Source organism: Chroicocephalus ridibundus, chromosome 3 (assembly GCF_963924245.1).
Source record: "Chroicocephalus ridibundus chromosome 3, bChrRid1.1, whole genome shotgun sequence".
Taxonomy (NCBI): domain Eukaryota; kingdom Metazoa; phylum Chordata; class Aves; order Charadriiformes; family Laridae; genus Chroicocephalus; species Chroicocephalus ridibundus.
Window position 1 is genome coordinate 67732746 of NC_086286.1, and position 19611 is coordinate 67752356.

At 43.1% G+C, this 19611-nt stretch overlaps 1 protein-coding gene across 1 annotated transcript in view; it reads left to right on the forward strand.

The window, feature by feature from the left end:
- The first annotated feature begins 581 nt into the window (after nt 1–581).
- MOXD1 (monooxygenase DBH like 1) overlaps nt 582–19611 on the forward strand; it is a 53247-nt gene continuing 34217 nt past the window's right edge. Inside the window, exons 1-4 of the mRNA XM_063329574.1 lie at nt 582–1363; nt 13124–13270; nt 14700–14867; nt 14994–15077. Of these exons, the coding sequence (XP_063185644.1) occupies nt 1091–1363; nt 13124–13270; nt 14700–14867; nt 14994–15077 (672 nt within the window). The 5' untranslated portion in view covers nt 582–1090. The remainder of the gene's footprint in view (nt 1364–13123; nt 13271–14699; nt 14868–14993; nt 15078–19611) is intronic.

The following is a 19611-nucleotide window of genomic DNA, read 5'->3' on the forward strand; positions in this document are numbered from 1 at the left end:
GTATAATTTCTGTTCAGTGCCAGGCTTTTTTTTTTGTTTGTTTGTTTTTTTGTTTTGGTTTGGTTTGGTTTTTTTTTTTTGTTTTGTTTTGTTTTAACATGAACAAAGCACAATTCAAACAGCAGAACTTCATCTTAAAACTGATTTCATATTGTTTGGGTCTTTCAAGGGCCAATATGACTTCTGGTGGTCCACGACCTTCCTTATCCTTTTGGGTGCTATGCTATTTTTTTCTTTCCCTCCAGATTTGCAGGGGGCTGGGGGAACATGGCTGCAAAAACACCTTTCAGATCTCAACTTTCCCGCCGAAATGGCGGTGGGGTTGGCGGTGCGCGGGTGGGAAGCGGGTGCAGCTTCCCTTAGGGGAGCGTCGGGGACCGCATGGCCAGGCTGGTGGCACCGGGGACGGGTGCGGGGGTGTCAAGGGACACGGGTGGGGTTTCGAGCTGTGCTTTTGGAGCCGCCTCGGTGCAAATGACTCGGGGGGAGGGGGGCGTTTTCCACTTAAGAGAGTAAAAATAACTCTCCCGACAGGGGACCTCCTGCTTAGCCATCCCTCCGCGGCACCGCGCTCGCTCCCACACGAAGCGAAGAAGCGGCGGAGAGCTGGAAAGCGCTCGTTTGCCTCCGGGCTCCCTCCCGCCGGCTTCTCCCAGTGGAGCTAAACCTCCCGTGGGGCCGGGGTGGTGGTGTGGGGGGGTGGTCCCCAGCGAGCAGCGGGGCAGCCCCGTCCGCCGCCTCCTCTCCGCTTCCCCCCATCAGGAGGAGGATTTTCCCTCCTTAACGCCAACACCCGGGAAGCCTCGGCGGGAGCCCGGCAGCGGCGGCGAGCGCGGGGCAGGTGCCGCCGGCTCGGCGGGGGCTCGGCCCGGCCCCGACGGGCGTCGCAAGGCGGGGGGGCACCGGGGGGTCGGCCGCCAACGGCGGGACGGGGCGGGGAGCGAACAAAGCGTCCCCGACGGGGCCGGCCGGCACGGTGCCGCCCGCAGCGGGGGCGGGGTGACCGGGCCACCCGGCCCCCCCTTCTCCACACACACACAGAGACACGCACACGCAGAGACACAAGCGGCCGCCGGTGCGCGGCGGGAGGATGCGGAGGCTGCGCCCCTGGGCGCTGGTGCTGGGCGGGCTGCTGTGTGCCGCCGCCGCCGCCGGTCCGCCGCCGCGGAGCTACCCGCACAGCGCGGTGCTGGACGGCGCGGCCGCGTACCGCCTGCTCTGGGGCCGGCGCGGCAGCTCCCTCGCCTTCCGCCTGGAGGTGCGCACCCGCGGCTACGTGGGCTTCGGGCTCTCGGCCAGCGGCGGCATGGCCTCGGCCGACATCGTGGTGGGGGGCGTGGAGAGGGGACAGCCCTACCTGCAGGTAAGGCCCGGCGCTGCCGGCACCCCCCTCCTGCCCCGCGTCCCGGGGCCTCTTTGCCCCCCACCTTCCCCCCCTGCCGTCTCCTTCTCGGGACGCCCCTCTTTCCCTGCCCCTCTTTCGTTTGCAGACTCTTCGCCCCCCATCTCCGTACCTCTTTGCTTCTTCCTCACAGCTTTTTGGTTATCCCTATTGTTGTGCGTCCCTCTCCCCCCCAGAGGAGCTACTCCTTTTCCTACTCCTTTTCGGTCCGCTCCCTGCCAACCTTCCCTCTAAACTTCTACGTGGGTTTCGTCAAAGGTGTCAGGTTTCCTTCCTCTTTATCCAGAAAATGCAACAGCCCCTTTTCTCTCTCTTTGGGCACTCTCTCCCTGCCGGACCTCTTTGCCTGGACCCGAGGAGGAGAGGGGAGGGATGGCAGAGTCTCTCCCGCCGAGATGCGGCACCTTTTCCCTCACTCAGCCGTAGCGCATCGGTGCAACCAACAAGTGACGGAGCGCGGCCGTCCTGGTGCCGCCTGAGGTTCCTCTCTGTAATCCCACTGGCATGAGGGCACAATCCCACCAGCTTCCCAGCCTGCTGATGTCCTCATCCGCTGGGGCACAACCGGTGCTGCTCCTGCCCTTGGTGTTCCTTCTCTCCTCACCTGGAGCTGTTTTGACCCAGATATTGAAAAGGACTTACAGAGAAACCACTGGGGCCCCTGGTACTTGTCCTTGGTCTGGTAAAGCAACCTCAGAGGAGCCCAACTTTATTGCCATAATTCCCTAGGTATGTTTCTGTAATTGTATAGATAGTGCCAGGGCTACGGCTGGGAACAGGAGTGTGGGACGTAGGCTCCGCTGGTGCTTCCAGTGAAGCATCCCCTTCAGGAGGCACCAGTGGCTGGGGGGGTAGGAGCCATGAGAGGGGGAGGGACCCATACCTTCGGTTCCCTCTCAGTGACCTGAGATCCATCCTGGATGAATTGTTCCGGGGCTGGGGGAGCAGGGACAACTTGTCCCATGGGTGAGTGAAAGGGGATCAGGCCCAACATGACACCTTGTCGCCCCCAGTTGCCTGAATAATAACTTTTAGAAAGGCAATTTAAGAGCAGAGTAACTCCCAGTTGTTAGAGTACGGTCTAGGAGGAGTTGTCTGTCTTTTCTTCATTGTGTTAGAGCTAGTTGATCTTTAAAGCTGCTGCTTAAATGTTGATAGCTTTTTCTTTCAGAATATGGATTTTTATTATCATTTCTTCATAAGAAAACTAAGTGCTTAATATGCTTTCCCTACTACTTGTCAAGATTTTATAAAACGAAAACCTTTACAGAAAAAGGGAGCTTTTAGCATAAATATTTCCTTTTGTTTCTATTAGTTTGCTACATGAAGTTTTGGCAAATGGTTGTCTTATCTCAGTTCAGACTGATGATTTTCAGAATATTCTTCTCTCCATATTTCAAAATGAAGATCATTTTTCCAAAAACCTCAGTGTAAATAAAAAACTACTAATAAAAACGCCCTATTTTGGTCATGGAGCAATGAGCTCTTAGCTCACAGAATGTAAAGCTTTCTGGAGCCTTACACTTCAGAAGATACACCTATTAATCATTAAAAGAAACCCACACTTTGTGCTTGGTTAGTTCATAGATACTGTTAAAGCAAGCCTTTTAGAAAGGCATCCAAACCTAGTGTAAAGACATCCAGGATCCATCACTTCCCTTGATAGTTTCTGGCAATGGCGAGTCTGTGCTTTTCCTGATTTCCAGTATTAGTTTGGGTTCAGATTCCTGCTATGTATTTTCTCTACTATATTAAAAACTACACCCCCCAACCCCCTTCCCCCACATCCCACCTCCATATAGTTATTTATACGCTGTAATCAAGTCACTCATTTTTCTTTTGCATAAAATGAATAAATCGAGCTCTTTAAGCATCCCACTGCAGGACATTTTCCCCAGCGCTAAAAGCACTTTGTGGCTCTTCTCAGCACCCCTCGCCGCTTTCCAGCATCCTTTAAAAATGGCCCCATAAAAATTCCATTCTTCTTCAAAGATTTTATTCACTCGCACACCATGACAAATACAACCGAGACAGAAGAGGGGAGGACTTTAGCAATTGCCTCCTGTTACAGAACACATTTTTAGCACATAATTTAGCACATTTAGCACATAAACATCTGCTAAGCTAAGTGCTATGAGTTATTTTGTTGCACTTTTGAGTAGGTAAAGCAGAGAAGAAGCACTTCTGTTAAGCTTGCTTGTAACGTGAGGTTTTCTCCATCCCCATTCCTTCTTCAGTTCTAGGCAGCAAAGTTTCCTTTTAAACTGGACTGAGGTCTTTTAAAAAGTTGCTCGGTTAAAATATTTCTGTACTTGCACCAACAAGGAAAGGCCAGAAACAAAGACGATGAAGAAACAAAATTTTTCCAAAGGCTTTTTCTGGCCAGCGAGCAGGGATTGCTACAAAATGAATAACTTGTTCTAGAATGCTATTTCAATAATATCTAATTCTTCCCTTTACTGGACACACAACTACAGTTAATATTTTAAAAACACGTTCTGTATGAAGTGTATATCATCATAATTTACATTATTTACTGCTGAAAAAGAATTTTTCATAGATAGTAACCTTGAAAGTATGTGGTTTTATGCCTAGCTGCACTCTATTAAATATGTACACCCTATAATGAAAGAACTTACTTTTCTTTTTGGTTTTAGAAATATGTTTTTATTCCATGATCATCAGTCGGAAAATGTGCATCGTGGTCTAAACCCTTAGAAGGGTCATTTTTTGGTTTCTTTGAAAGTTTTGAGATGCTTGTTAGTGGCCTGATTTTCAGAAGATGTTCTGAAACACCTTTATAGCCTTTCAAGTGGGCATTGAAATTGCTAGCCTCTTGGGAGAATTTAGCCTCTTTTTCCCCCCTAAATTCTCTCTTCTCCTTTAAAAATAGAAAGTGTTCCCGGAGAATAGAGTCCTCTTGTGGGAGCAAATATGTAAATGTAGTTAGACTACAGCTGGTAAAGGTAAAAGCAGATACTCCTTATTCAGTGGAAGATCCATGTATCAAGGTAAAGGAAAACTTCCAGACAGTTTTCAGAGAAGAGAGAAAACGCTTCCTCTGGCATTTATTCTTCATCTTCTCAGAGCAAGCAGATGCTGTTCCCACCGTCAGCAGGCAATACTTGTCTTCAAAAAATCTGGTGACCCGAAGTTCTGGATACCTGAGATTGTGTTTTACTTTCTCAGTTTTTGGATGTCTCCTGAACTTGGGTGTAACGCGTTATTTGTTTTGGTGTGCTTTTCCGTTGCTTGAGCTGTATTTAAGCTAAAAGAGTGTCTGGCATAAGTAAAGGCTAAATTGATTTGAAAGTCTGAGGTTTAGTTCTCTGTAAATATATCAAGGTGAAAAGTGTTGTGATGTCGTGAGTGAAGAAGAACAAACTTTCATGGTGTACCAGAGTAGTTTTTTGGCAAGCATTTGAATGATCGGAGAATTATACATTTACTATCACAGAGTCACAGAATGACAGAATGGTTTGGGTTGGAAGGGACCTTAAAGATCATCTAGTTTCAACCCCCCTGTCCTGGGCAGGGACACCTCCCACCAGACCAGGCTGCTCAAAGCCCCATCCAGCCTGGCCTTGACTATCCTAACGTTTCAGAAGTTCGGGACTTGGAATGGGAACCTAGACATATTTTGGGAGGATGTAGAGGACATGGCATGAGCGCATATATACATACATGCGTAGCTTTATGTTGTTGTGAGGGAGGCACCTCTACCAAGCGAAGAAAAACAGGGAGATTGGGAAACAAATTATTCTTGCATGTTCCTGAGAGCCCTGTGTTGACTGAGGAGCAGATTATGTGAGGTGTGGGTGAGCGTGTTTGAGAACAAGAAGATAGCAATGGAGGCTGGTGTTGGAAAGCTGGGAGCTGCCTTTGTCTCTACAGGGAGGGGGTGGACTTGGAAGGAGAGTTCATATTTAGCAAAACGTTACCTTGAAATATTGCCATGGTCACTTGCAGCATGTGTTACTCTTCATAAAAGTGCTTGGGGCAGCCTTAGCGTTTGCATCTAATTTTCTTTTGTGTCATCCCCCCCCCCCCCCGCTTTTGTTTTTTTTTTTAAACGCATCTCTTTTGTGCTTATGAATTGACACAGCATGCATTTTCATGCTAGACCCATGCCTTTTCCTTGGTCTCCACCCCTGTCTGGAATTGTGCATCCCCACCCACAGCACGTAGCTGCTGAGAGCCCCATTTTGGGGAGAGTAATCCTCCTTGATGAATGCCTATTTTGTGCAAGTTATACAAGAGGGTTGCATTGTTAGAATCTTCTGTTGAACTTGCACAAAAATAGTCCCTACTCAGGGTGAATAGGGACTGTGTGTCACTAAAAAGTACTTTATTATTCATTACAGCCTTGCTTGTTAACTGTCACCCAAACTAAAGAATATCTGTTATCAAATGTATCCCATAGAGTTAGCTTAATTGCTCATAGGGAAGTACTTGGAAGAGATTTTAAAGGACAGAAAACAGTGAGCATTCTCTGTACTTAACGATATGCTGCTTTTAAGTGCACTCATGCCAACAGCAACAAAAGAAGTGTTTAGAAAACAACTTGAAAGGCACCAAGAGGGAGATGCAAAGTGAGTGCCACACTGACATATCTCAGTTGGTGCTTTGTTGGAGGTATTTCGTGCCTTCGGGTGTTGGGGCAAAATCTCCAGATGACTAATGAGTCCCTCTTGGCTTCCATGTGGGGCATAAAGAGACACTCCAGTGTACATCTCCACCAGCTGGGTGCTTTGTTGTTCCCTTTCAGAGGTACAATAGTTAGGACAAGGAAGCAACAGTTGGTGAACAAAAGATGAGAAGAATTCCGTAGCTCTTGTATTTTGCAGGCTCTTGGGGGCTGTTTTGCAAGGGGTTTTTTGTTCTTTATGGTATTTTTCTTGTCTTTTTCTTGATTTTGGAAACACCAAGAAAATGAAACTTTCTTAAACCTCCCCAAAAATAAGTACCTGGGGCAGGATGGAAATGTAGCCACCATGAGTGATGCAAAGGCTTAAAATAATGGGGGAATGTTTCAATTCTCAGTATAAACAAGTATTTTAGAAGTAGGAGAGGGAAGAGGGGAGATTTTCTAAGGCGCACACAGAAATTTTGGGAGCAAGTATCACTAATAGTTGTGCTTGAAAAATCCCTTAAGTGTTTTTAAAACTTCCTCATAATTGAGGTAATTAAAGTAATTAAAACAAGAAAACTTGTACTCGTTAAATGTGGCTCCTGTGTAAGGAATGCTCCTTGTGATAAAGTACAGTTGTGAGATTGGATCATGCAGTATCTCCTACTTCCAGCTTTTCCTTCCCTTAAAACACTTTGCTACATGTTTTGTCTAGTCTGTTTGTGTTAGGACAGCCTTTAATCTAGCTTTATAGCTTCTGATATAACTGGAGCATAACCTCTTAAATCAACATTTACTCTCGATGTAAAGACTTGGATAAGTCATTGGGACTCTGATGCAAAGTCAAATTATCCATGCTGATAAGGGACGTCTTATTTCACCTTCTAACTGCTCGTGCTTCTTACACCTCTGTGTTGGTAAGTTAGAGAGCTCTCCACACCTCAGTGTTTTCCGTTTGTGTGTGGAGAAAGCGGTATTTTTATATCTGCCAGGACTGCCACGGAAACCAAGGGGTGTCACAGCTGGCTGTAGGCTACCGGGGAGCTGCAGCAGGCAGCATTTAACTAGATATAAGAAATACACCGAAGTGTTTTTAAATGACTTACAGTTTGATGGGGAAAGACACATCTCTAAGTAAATAGATGTGTTTCATGTGTAAAAATTACACACTCTCTTTTTGCAAATATATGTACATGTCCACACGCACACGCATGCATTATCTGTTTCTGTAAATGAACAAGAGGAAGATGTGTGCCTTTGTGTATACGTTTAAAATACAGACACACCCACAATTATTCGCTACAGATGAAAATTTTCTGTCATTGTCAAAGTTAGTAGTAGACCTGGAGTAAATAAGCCACATTTACTCCAGTGTAATTCAGCTTAATTGGAATTGTACCAGGAATTGCACAGCTTCTCGGAACTCCCTGTGGGCGTGAGGTCCAGGTTTCCTAGCAAGGACTGAATCACTTCATACTAATCTGCTGCGTAGGTAAAAAATAAAATAAATAAATCAGTAAATTAATTGTGAACAGGCTACTCGGAGGGCAGCAGCTGAACTTAGTGATCTCGGTTACTTTAGGAGCTTCTTGCGACTTGATTGCTGTCGCTATACCCTTTCTGTGGATATTTTTATAATTTGGGGCCAATCCTAAGGCTGGATCAGTCAACTGGAATGCTCTCAAGGTGTTCTTATACAGAGCAGTGATGCTTTCAGGCCCCTGCTTCGTGTTAGGTTTCTGTGGGTGGGCTCTGCTTTTGCCTAACATAAGAGCGTAGTAAGATCTTTGCCTGAAACTCAAGCTGAAATTTATTTGAGGTTGCAAAAAAGTTTGGTTTGCTTATTTGTAAACTCATGCTCTGTTTGCTTCTTGCCAAATACAATGTAAAACCAGCTTCTTTTTGGTGGTAACATCCAGTGTGTGCTGGAACCATGAGCAGCAGGATTCCATCTAAATTAAATGCAACAATAAAAAAGAGAAACGTTAACCACAGTTATTTTTCTGGAAACCCAGAAAGGCAGAGCTTGGTGCTTATTTCAAACAAATGTTTTGGTCAGTTCTTTTGCATCCTGTAGCAATTTATCCATCCTATTTATACTCAAGATAGGTCCTCTCCTGTGCCAGCTTTCATCTTGGTTACAGTTTCCCGATTCCTTTGCCAAATTTTTTTTCAGCCCTGGTCTTACACATCAGTTTGGGTAGTCTGGGGATGTTCGGGACTCCATGGGTTGGCTAAACACCGTAGGTGAGGACTAGTTGCAACACGGCTTGGTTTTCCCTCATTTCCCGTCCCTGGCTTGTCCCCTTTACTGGCTTGTAAGTGTTAAATCACTGCTGAAGTGGCAGCATCTCCTGCTTAGGGAAGGGCAGGGTGTATAAATCCTGGCGGCAGAGCTGCTCCCAAGCCGAGCCCACAGAGCCATGGCTGGATGGGGCCGCAGTTTGAGACTTATGTTACGCTCCTTGAGGTTGAAAGGTGCTGTATATTATTTGGGATGGGAAATGGATATCATAAACAAAACAATCTTGTATATTGTGAAGATCTGGGGAGGGAGTCCCATAAACACCTGTTCAGGCCTGCGACGACAGCTGGTGGTGCTTTTGGGGTCAGGCTTCCCTCTGCAGCTGTGCTTACATTCTCCAAGGATAAAACAGCCTCTTCTCACATCCTTAAGAAATTACTCTCCCCGACTGTTTGTAGAGCAGCAATCAGAAACCGTATACGCTGCAGAACATTTTTTTTTTTTTAAGAAAGAGAGAGGTTAATGGGACCTGAAAAACATATAACATGATCGGCTTCACATCTGGAAAAGAACATCTTTTGTGCTGTCAGGAGGATTTTTCATTTTCCATATGTTGTTTCAACTTCTAGTTAACGCGAGGAAGGAGATACCTAATTATTTGATGGATTGCATAATTTAGTCCGGAGTTTAAAATGCCAGTTTATGCAATATAATCAAAGGGAGTGCAGAAACTTTAAATGTTTTGAATGTAAACAGTTTACATAAGCAAATTTTGAAATAAAAATAACATCTTTGTTATTATGCAGCATGACCAATAACACTTGTGGAAATTTGTTTTAAACCCTTACTATTTAAATAACAAAAATAAGATGTTCTTACTAGAAAAAATATAGTCATTTCACCCTTATTTTCTCTTACTGTAACTGCTTACACTTCTGTGAAATTGATGTGAAACTGTAAGAAAGCAAAGAACCTGGACGCACGTGTCAAATCAATACACAAATCCATGCTTTCAGGTTTCTGCTGTGAGTGTTTCAGAAATTCAATTTTAAGGGCTTGATAGTTATTGCAGATCACTGCTGGGATTCCATGAAATGCTGGGGGAATTGTGTCAGTATAATCTATCCTACAAAAGACACACGTTTTCTAGATAACTGTACAGGATGGCAAAACCAAATCTGTGTAAGAGAGGTTGCCACATTAGAGCCTTTTCCTCCCTGGTGGGAGGGATAAGCTGTTCTAATATGAGGCACATCTCAGACCATCTGCGATGGATATTGAAGCACTGTAATTCTGTTGAAAATGTTACACTCCCTTCTCTACAGAAATGAATGTGCGAAACTTGTGAATTTAGATGAGTTCTGTGTTATGGTGGTCTGGCCCTGAGAGAGTTTTGAACTGTATTTAGATGTCCTCAGTTCAGCTAGAGCCCAGACGCCGAGCGTCCCTTCTCTGGCTGCTGGTGGATCCATCCTCTGTGCTGTCCTTTGGCCTTATAAGTCACTTTTCAAAGGCCTTCAGAAGTACGCAGCTTTCTCCTTTAACTAGACACAAGGACTTAAATGGAGAGTAGGCTGTTCAAATGTGGTGGTTTTGATTGCATCTGTGCCATAGGAGCAGGACTTTCATTTATTCTTATTTTTCTACTCTGCACGGAAGCACAGGAGATGTATAAAGATACAGACATATATCTATAACTAACTTTTTCTTACTTTTCCAAGATGCTGCTGAAAAGAATATGGCATCACAGTTTGCCAGTGTGTCTTCACTTTTGATAACTTCCTTTTGTTCTTTACGTTGTGTACAGAAGCAAGTGTCTTAAAGGCCTTTAAGCTCTGGTTGGTAAATCGAGCAGTGTCCACGGAGTTTGACTTAAATCTTTGTGAACAGAAAGACATCAGTATGTTTCCTTGGCAATGTGGTCTTATTTTGTTTTCAAAGTGGTAAACAATCCTTTTTCATGTGAGACGTTGAGCAATCAAATTCTGAGACGTTCAGAAATTTTTTGATGTATTATTTTTGTATTTCATTTTTGTGATGAACGTTTGGATAATTTTCAACAAAGGAAATAAAAATAGTAATAGAAGCAGTTGGTTAACTCCTAAATAGCTCCTGGCAAGCGTACTCACACTGGATTCCTCTAGGGCAGTCCCACTGCACTCAGTGGAGTTGCAGGATTTTGGGAATAAATGGACATCTCTCCGTCTTCCTGGGTACTACATAAATTTGCTTCCCAGGTATTCTCAGCACCCCGATATTCAAAGACTGTTTCGAGGTGGCGTGTATCAGGCAGAGAAAGTAAGCAGAGGCGAGGAATTCATTACTTCGCAGAAATTTTCACATGGGAAAGATTAACGTTCGTCGGTCAGATTAGCATCTGCCCACAAAATAATTTAAGGTGAGTCACGGAACGAGGTGCTGTTCAGCGTCGACTGCAGGGGCAGGCAGCGAGCACCCAACGCAGCGCTCCCAACCCAGGTCTGCTCCCACAGGGAGCAGCGTGGTCTTCTCCTGGGGGACCTTACCACCCTGCCCAAAGCGTTCCCTGGCAGCCACAAAACGAGCCCCTCGCAGTGAGCCAGAGCTGTGACCTGTCTTTGACTGTCTTCCAGGCGAGTGAAATAATTGCACTGACAAACACGTTATCAAGGCACATCTGAGCTAATACCGTAATTACGCAACTTCTTTGAGTTATTTTTGCGTACTCCCCGCAGGCTCATGGAAGTCAGGGCTATATCACAAGAGGTTTTTTTTTTGGTTACAGCTGTGTCCTCTGGACTTGCTAAGAAATGGTGAAGTTCTTTCAAACCAGCAAAATACACCCCTAAATCCGCTTCACATTTCTGAGCTTTCCTTCACAGCAGTTTCAGGTAAAGACTTTCAACCTGTTCACATGAGGAGAAGCTGTTCTTGAATTTCTGTTCCTCAACAATTCAGTGCGTGAGTGCTTATTCTAATCCCCCAATTTAAAGTAACATTTCAGCAGAGATGTCACACTGTAATAAAAGCGGATGTTCACAAGGTTACATTTCTTGTCCAGACAAGCCCTTACTATTTTTAAGATGGAAGCGGAGATTCCATAGAGGAGTGTTTTCGGAGCAGGGATGGTATTGCGTATAGATTGTCAGTGTCTCTTTCCAAGCTCTGACAGAGGGTAAAAGTGGAGCTTTTTGATCCCATAAAGTACCCATCTTCAAGTACCATCCCAGAACAGGCCCATTATTTCCCTTTGGAAAAGCAAATCCAAAATTCTTTCTCTAAACAAACTTAACTCATCAGTTCCCTTTCTTTCAGCATACAAATTCAGGTCCCAGACCCCTCTTTTGCTCTTTTTGGTGGTTATTTTTCCATGTGTGTATTCTTTCAGTATGCGCTCATTCATTTGTAGTCATGAGAAGTGCTGACAGGAAAAGAAGGACTCTTTCTGGTACCTTTCAAAATTTTTGAAATTTAGATTTGTTCCAGAACTGAAAAAATCCAAACTGTTTCAGTAGTTTTGGCAAGATAGAATGAAATCTCAATATTGTCCTACTGATAAAAAAGGGTCAGCTTTCTACACTTGTCTTCATTGACACTGCGTTGTGACTGAGATAATTTTATACAAATTTTCATCGAAATTAATAAACCTTAATGAAATGTTTGGGCACGCAGTTATTTGTACATCTATAAAAGGCAGACCAGTGTGTGAACTCTGACTGGTGTGCTTGTGGTCTCTGGCACACACACACAGGTTTCTAGGCTGGGGTTAATTTTAAGATTACAGCTCCTGAATGATCCTTTAGTGAATTAATAAGGTATCAGCTACTTTTACCGGTATCAAGATACTTGGACAGAACATTTTATAATTTTTCAGCTTGGTTACCTCCACTTTAACAAAAGGGAAAAGCTAGAAATCTCTCTAAGAGTGAATGGTGGTCCAAATAGCTGCAGAACTGAACACCTTCAAGGAACAGCCAGCGCTGCACTATTCTGCAAGGATGCTGCACCATTAATGGTGTCTGCCTGGAGCCTGTTTGGCATGAGAAATACATCTGTTAGTTAAAAGCCCCCTTTCCCATCCCAAACCGGGCAGAAACAGCCTGCACCTCAAAGGAGGGTGACCGGAGGAGGTGCAGGGGAGGCGGTGGCCATCCCTTGCCAGGTGCCCGGGGTGGGAGCGGAGGGAGGGCCGGGTCCCAGCTGCTCGGGGCTGCAGGAATTTGGGGTGAGGAGGTTAATGACCCGGCATCGCCGCCGCCGCCGCTCCTCCATTGCACCGTGCCTCTGCTGAACCCCAGTCGGGGAGCGTCTTTCTTACAAACAGCTTGACACCCTCCCCCCCCAAATAATCCCCCCCAACCTAACCCCAACCCAGCACCTTTTGTGTGAACTGAGCACTTTCCGTGCTGGTTAAGCCGCAGGGTTTCTGGTGCTAGTGGGTGCGCGTTCAAGAGGTTTGCTTTCTGTGGGCAAGGAGAAAAGAAAGGAAAAGTTGTGCTGATGTGAATATTGAGTGAAATTCGCTCTCTCTGTAATTCCCCCCGAAGTTCACAACGCCCCGTCAGGATAAATTTGGCTTCTTGGTCGTTGACTACAGCTGATATTTCTGCAGTTATGTACAGGCAGCATGTTGTTAAAGTTGCTCAAGACATTCTTTGAGCTGCTTATCAAGGAGATTTGCTTTCCTGAAGACTTTTAATAAAAAAAAAGTTCAGTGACACCTCAAATTTATCATTTGATGCAAACCTATGATACCTCAATATTTTACATAAAGATATATTTTAGGAGGATTCAGTATTGTTCATAAATTTTTATTTTTTAATTTAATATTAGTTTTTAATAATGGCCCACCTTTTATTTTCGACAGGATTATTTTACAGATGAAAACAGAGTACTTAAAAAGGACCCTCAACAGGATTACCATCTGGAATATGCCATGGAAAACAGCACACATACCATATTGGCTTTTAGCAGAGAACTGCACACTTGTGATACAAATGACAAAAGCATAACGGTAAGATGCTCTGCCTCTATGTAGTGAGATGATGTAATTAATGCAGCCCAAATGTATACGTGGTTATGAAGTTGGTTATTGAAATCTCATTTTAGTAAAAGGACAGAATTAGAGAAATTCACTTTCCAAAACGTCTCTTAGGTCAACTTAAATTAACCATGTAGTTCTTGTGCTAGTTCTATTAAGCTCTTATATTTTAATTTCAGCTTTCTTTGTCCTTCTACTTTAATGCGTTCTGTTCTCTAGTTTCTAACACACCAAGTGAACACAGGATTGAAACAGGTACTTCTGGGCCATCAAGTCCCATATCCCATAGTTACAATCATTCGAGAGATGCCAACATGAGAAACATTTTTTAGGTCTTACACTAACTTGTAGTTGATCTTAAAGACAGACTTTTAAAAAACATTGGAGCATATATATTTATAGTATATTTTTGGTTTTATTTCTTTATTCAAAATAAAGAAGTTGAAGAGTTTTACGATAAAACTCTTTCCATGCTGAAATATACTTTTCATGGTAAATTCTCCTTTTGCCCTAGGGACTGCCGTGCTGTTTCCTAAGCATAATTTTAAATTATATGAAGTTGATGGCTTTTGTATTGGAAATGACAGATAGGTTAGAGAGGTTTGCAAAGCTTTCTATGCTCTGGTTTGTTTTGGAAGCATTACCGTAGCAGTTTAACACTATTTTCATTATTTGTGTTTTCACAATATACACAATAATAACAACATGAGGAGCTGAAAGATGCAGGAAGCAAACCACAGCTGTGCAAACCACGAGAGTTCCAGGCAGTCAATGGATCTATGGTTTTCGCACCTGCTCAAAATTGTCTCAGTATAATTTAACATTCTGGGACACTTCAGGATTTATTAGATTATTTTGTCTCAAGGGTGATTATTACAATTGAAGAATGGTTTACAGAGAATTGTTCTGTGCTGTGGCTGTACATTGATGTTTAAGATGCAAATCTGTTCTGTAATTGAATGTCTGTCTTCCCTAGCATGTGAGGACGGCAGTTCACAGAAGGTATTCACATCTTTGCAGAGCTGAGCCTGGGAACTGTTTTGGGAGGAAACCTGTTTGCGGGCCAAATGAGTGGCATCTCTAGAAGAAAACTGTTTGATGTGTTTAGTTGGTTACCTCTTTATGAGTCTGTTCTGCTATTTGCAGATGTGATTTAAATCTGGGGCGTTAATGAAGGAATCTATCAGAGAGAGATTAAACTTCTGCAGATCTGCAATGAACCCTATGAGTATAAAACGTTAATAATTTTAAAAGCAGTAGGTGACTGCTCCTCTGGTATACATTGTCATTGTTCAGATACAGCAGTACCTACATCATAGTGATCTTAGGAATTATGTGAATAATGCAAGGAAGATCTTGTTGCTATTCCTTATGGGTTTTTTGGTTGTTTTCTTTTTTTCAGGAGAGCACAGTGCGAGTTATATGGGCCTACCACCACAAAGACATGGGAGAAGCAGGTCAAAATTACCATGGGTCTAATCGTGGTACAAAAAGTCTACGTTTACTGAATCCTGAGAAAGAAGAAGTCTCATCTGCCTCTTTGCCATACTTTGACTTGAGAAACAAAGACGTAAGTTACTCCGGGTTTTGGGTGTATGTGGAGATGGGGATAAGGTGACAGCCAAGGCTGTGGGCTTACGCGACAGGGTAACGTGACTTTTATAATATCATATTCTTGCCCTTTTTATTAAGACAGGTGCCTGTACCAGACAAGGATACAACATATTGGTGCCAAATGTTTAAGATTCCTGTACAACATGAAAAGCATCATGTGACAAAGGTGAGCGATTCTAACTAAGCAAATTTAGAGGGGCTCAGTAACGATTACTCTTCACAGCAGTTCTTACACTTTCAAAATTTGCTTCACTGCTTACTGGAGTGAAAACAAGGCCTTGTGTCTGTCTTCACAAACGTGGGTCAAGTGTGTGTGTGCCCAGGACCTGACTCTGGTGTGCCCTGACAACCAGCACGTGCAGTGACAGGGTTCCTTTCTTCCTCTTCTCCTACATCCTCTCCTTCTCTTAAGAAAATTAAGTTGAAAATTATTTCTGTCCATAAAAATTTTTCGCAAAGACTAAATAAAATTGTCTAAACTTGATGTTCCGTCAAGTTTCTACTTTTATATAAGAATGTCATGAATTTCTTTTAACAGAGGGTAATTTTAGATTAAAAAATAATTAAATGTTGACGTTTGTTAAAATGATGAAGTTTGTTGTTCTTTGATTCCAATCACCTGTGATGACCACAGTGGAGTTCTGCCGCGTTACATCACGTGAGCACAGACTTCATTATCTTCAGCTGCCTAAAAGCCAAGTGTTATGAAAAAAGAGACGGATGTTGTAATTTAAAATAAATGAAAAAGTGTAAACATCTACACAAGGTTCGGCAAGATCCAAGGTGATTTCAAAACCCACGTGCATAAACATGTTTTTCTATAATACGTTCTCTAACTTTCAGTTTGGAACTGAAAGCTTAAGAGTGCTGGGAGAAAGACGGTTCTCATATTCCTTCCCAGCAGCAATATACTGAAGACCCCCTAAAAGAACAATTTTTTACTATTGTTTTAGACTGCTTAAGATAGCACTGTGAGATAGCTCTGGCTCTCATTTTTATAGTTCCTTTAACCCATTAGTGCTTTTAAGTATACAATTCTGTCCATTTTTTTTTTATTGTCAGTCATATTTCTCCAATGCATTCAGTAAGACTGAAATTTTAAATTAACTCAGAGAACTTAACGTGATTCCCAGTGTAAGTCTGAGAGATACATACAGTTATTGTGAAATATTGTGGGTTTCTGCACTTTATCAGAGTGAACAATCGCAAGGTCCAAATTTCTGCCTTCAGGTACTTGATCTTTAATCACATTTGAAATTTGTGACAGCTACTTGCACAAATCTGTATTACAAGCAGAATTTGCTTGTAATACCATAACATATGTTCAGGATTCCTAGCTTTCTGCTTTCAAGTGAGAGAGCTTCAAAATGGTACTATCAGAATCATGCTTTCCTTGTTAAATTTGGTGAAAGTTGTAGACACATGCTGTTCTGCTAAAAAACCCTCTTGCGCTATTTACTATTTATATTTTCTGAATTTATTTTTAAACTGCACATAAAGTTACCCGTTTTAAAAAAAATTGTGGTTGGCTGAAGCTCAAACATGATTTTCCCTCAGAAATACATGGACTAATTTTTCAGAATAGTTTTATAGTCTTTATTTTTATGATGATGTATAAAAATATCATAACGTCAGAAATCATATTACAAAGTCAGAAATGTATTTGTTTTTTATAAAGTTAAAAATTAGAGAAGACTCCTCAGTGATTTTCCACCTTCAGAAAAGCAAACAAATTTCATCTTGTCACTTAGAAAGTATTTAGAGAAAGGAGAGTGATTACAGAGAGAGAGAAGGATTATGTAGGAACACTTCCTTAGCATTTCTTTTCAGGGGCACAGCTTATATTTTTATATGGGTGACTTTTGTAGGTGACACACAGGGTTGTTGTGGAATTGTATCTCTGCACTCTTGCAAACTGATTAAACATTTCCTAAAGCCTACTGATGCACAAGGAATGGGGCTTACAGCTACTCAGGAGGACATTAGCTCTGCAAACAAAGATTGAATTTCACAAAGGGGAGGACGGATGAATTGTTTGGCCTGATCAAACTGTCTGTGTTAGTTAAATACTTATGTAGATGTTGATTCTGGATTGCTTCTCTAGCACCATTTTCATATAAACCTACATATCTCATTTTTACAGACAGAAAAAAAAGTAGTTTAGAAAATGGTACAAATTCATCTCTGGTATAATTCAGTCTACTTAAGTAGTGTACATGTGAGCTGACTTTGGCCATTTCTGTCCTCCTGTGTGATTTTGTGGCGCACTGAAGTGCAGTTGAGCTTTGAGCTCTTGTCGGACAATGTGTGCCATCACCTCCATGGAAGTGTGTGCTTAGCTGTGCGTATGTGTAAATCTGCTGGTGGGCTGGAGTCTCAAGTAAGTGCAACAGCCGCAGGAAGACATTTTTTCATACTGTTCAGCTGTTCTCTATCATTCCTGTCTTCCTGAAAATTGCCCTGAGCATTTTAAAATAATGTATTTTTTAAAACATCAGTTTCATCAGGGAAGCACAATATTTTAATGAAGGGAAGCGTGAAAAAATTAGACCTATCATTAAAGGTAGAGGCTAACACTTTCAGTCATCTCTGGTTAACGAATGCCAGATTCTGAATACAGATTCTGAATTAAACAGAATTTTTTAACTTCCATTGACCAGGCATTATTTTAAAAAAGAATATATGCTGTCACGCAGAACATCTTCAAAACACTTACAAATATATTTTGTAAATACAATCCAGTGGTGCAACAGCTGGGTGATTGATAACACTTGGTCTTAGGGTGCATCTGCAGTAGTGTTACAGTTTGGCTGAGAAGCATGCTTCTGAAGTGAATCTTCAAGTTATTCTTGGTTATTTCGGTGTGGTTACTGCCATGGAGCAGTCGTGGAGCTCGTGAACTGAATCCCTTTGGGTATAACTCAACAGGAGGGTGTGTGCCAGGAGCACAACAGAAGTTGCCTGGGTGGCAATGGGACGACATTTGTACAAATAAAACATTTCTGATGGCGGGTAGTGAGGATGTCCACAAGACATCCTTTTCCTCTTTTGCACTTTTTCTTCTCAAGGAAAAAAATGTCCCCCAAATTGAATGACTCTCTGGGCAAGGAGAAGCTTTTTTTGCAGATGTCCCAATATGCTGCCATTGCCTTCTGGGTAGCTCAGGCACGGTCCTCCACCTGATTGCCTGCATGAGCAAAGCTGTTGATTTGAAGTGAATTAAAGGGCTTGTTTGGGTAGCAGTTGTGAGGCCTGGGTTCTTCTGTTAGCACAAGATAAAGAAATAACAGCATAAGAGAGCTCAAAGTCAGTTGAAGGTATAATTATGTAAGGTCTTATGTCTTTTCTTTCTCTTTACATAATATTCATGCTACTTTCCAAGAACCTCAGGTAATGAGAAACAGCATATTTTCATTGACTGTTCTTGATCAAGCTGTGCTACATGACATGTAAATTGTGCAAGAGATAAGATTGTAATCTTGTGTTCATCTCATAGGTAGAATAAGGACATGGATAAGCAATTTCTCCTTATGCTGCATTTACTGATGGAGAACACCCAGCCAGGTTTAGGGCTTCTCGGTTTAATCTTCCTTTGTTTCATATCTCTTGCAACTTCTTCCCTAGAGAAGCGATTGTGTTTTCCTACGTGTCCCTACAATGCCTTCTGTTACGAGATCTTCTCTGATGCCTCTGGGAACTCCTGGAGAAATAATTCATAATAACATTGTGCCTGCTAAGAAATAAAACAAAATAAGATGATTTCTCGACAGCTGGGCATAACAGTGATAAGAGTTATCCAGATTACAACCAATACCAGGCACCGAGTTGTTTTTGTGACCCTCATGGAATACATCACTCTTCAGCTTCAGGCAGCGGGGACTGCTTGAAAATTTATTAAACTTCTACAGGTTTTCCTTCCCCTGTGTTTTTTTTTTGTCATCAGAACCAATTATCAGGGTAACAGATAAATTTTAAAAATAGCAGTATGCAGAAGAGACGAAAGGGGTTGCTTGGAGGCAACCATCTTTCTTCAAGTCAGCCGTTCGCAGGATGTCTCCGCAGTGGTCCTGGGGCCATGGGCCCTGGCTGCTCTTTGTGTGGGAGAGGGCACATCGCCGCCAGTCTGCAAAATCCTCCTGCAGCTACATGTGCATTGGCCTGTTTCGCTGCTTCGAGCTTCAGGCTGCCTCAGGCTTACTACCCTACAGGGGTTTTTACTTTTCTCACACACGGAAGTTAGCCGGGAGCTTTCTCAGAAGTAGCTTTCTTAGAAAAAAAGCATTCCACTTATTAGCCCAGACATTCCGGAGATGGGTTTAAGGTTATTTCTTGCTAGAATCTTTTGCAGTGCTCTGCAAATACCATTATTTTGACACAGTTTTGAATGTGCCTCTTACTTGCACCCTCAAAGGAAGTCCTCTGGTTTCACCGACTGCACCTGGGGTAGGATGTCCTCTCCAGCAGATCCTCTCAGAGGGAGGGAGGGAAGGAGCCGCCGGTGGAGCAGACACACAGCCATGACCTCTGCGAGAAAAGGTTTCTGTCTCCCTGCAGAAGGGCAGCTCCTGGGGTGTGGAGAGCCCTTGCAGGCAGAGTCCCTCTGCTCCAGGGCTGGGAGCGGGGGCTTTCAGGGGGAGAGGGAGGAGCAGGCACTGACAAGGGGAGTCCCTGCATCATCCTCCCTCTTGTAAACCACCCGT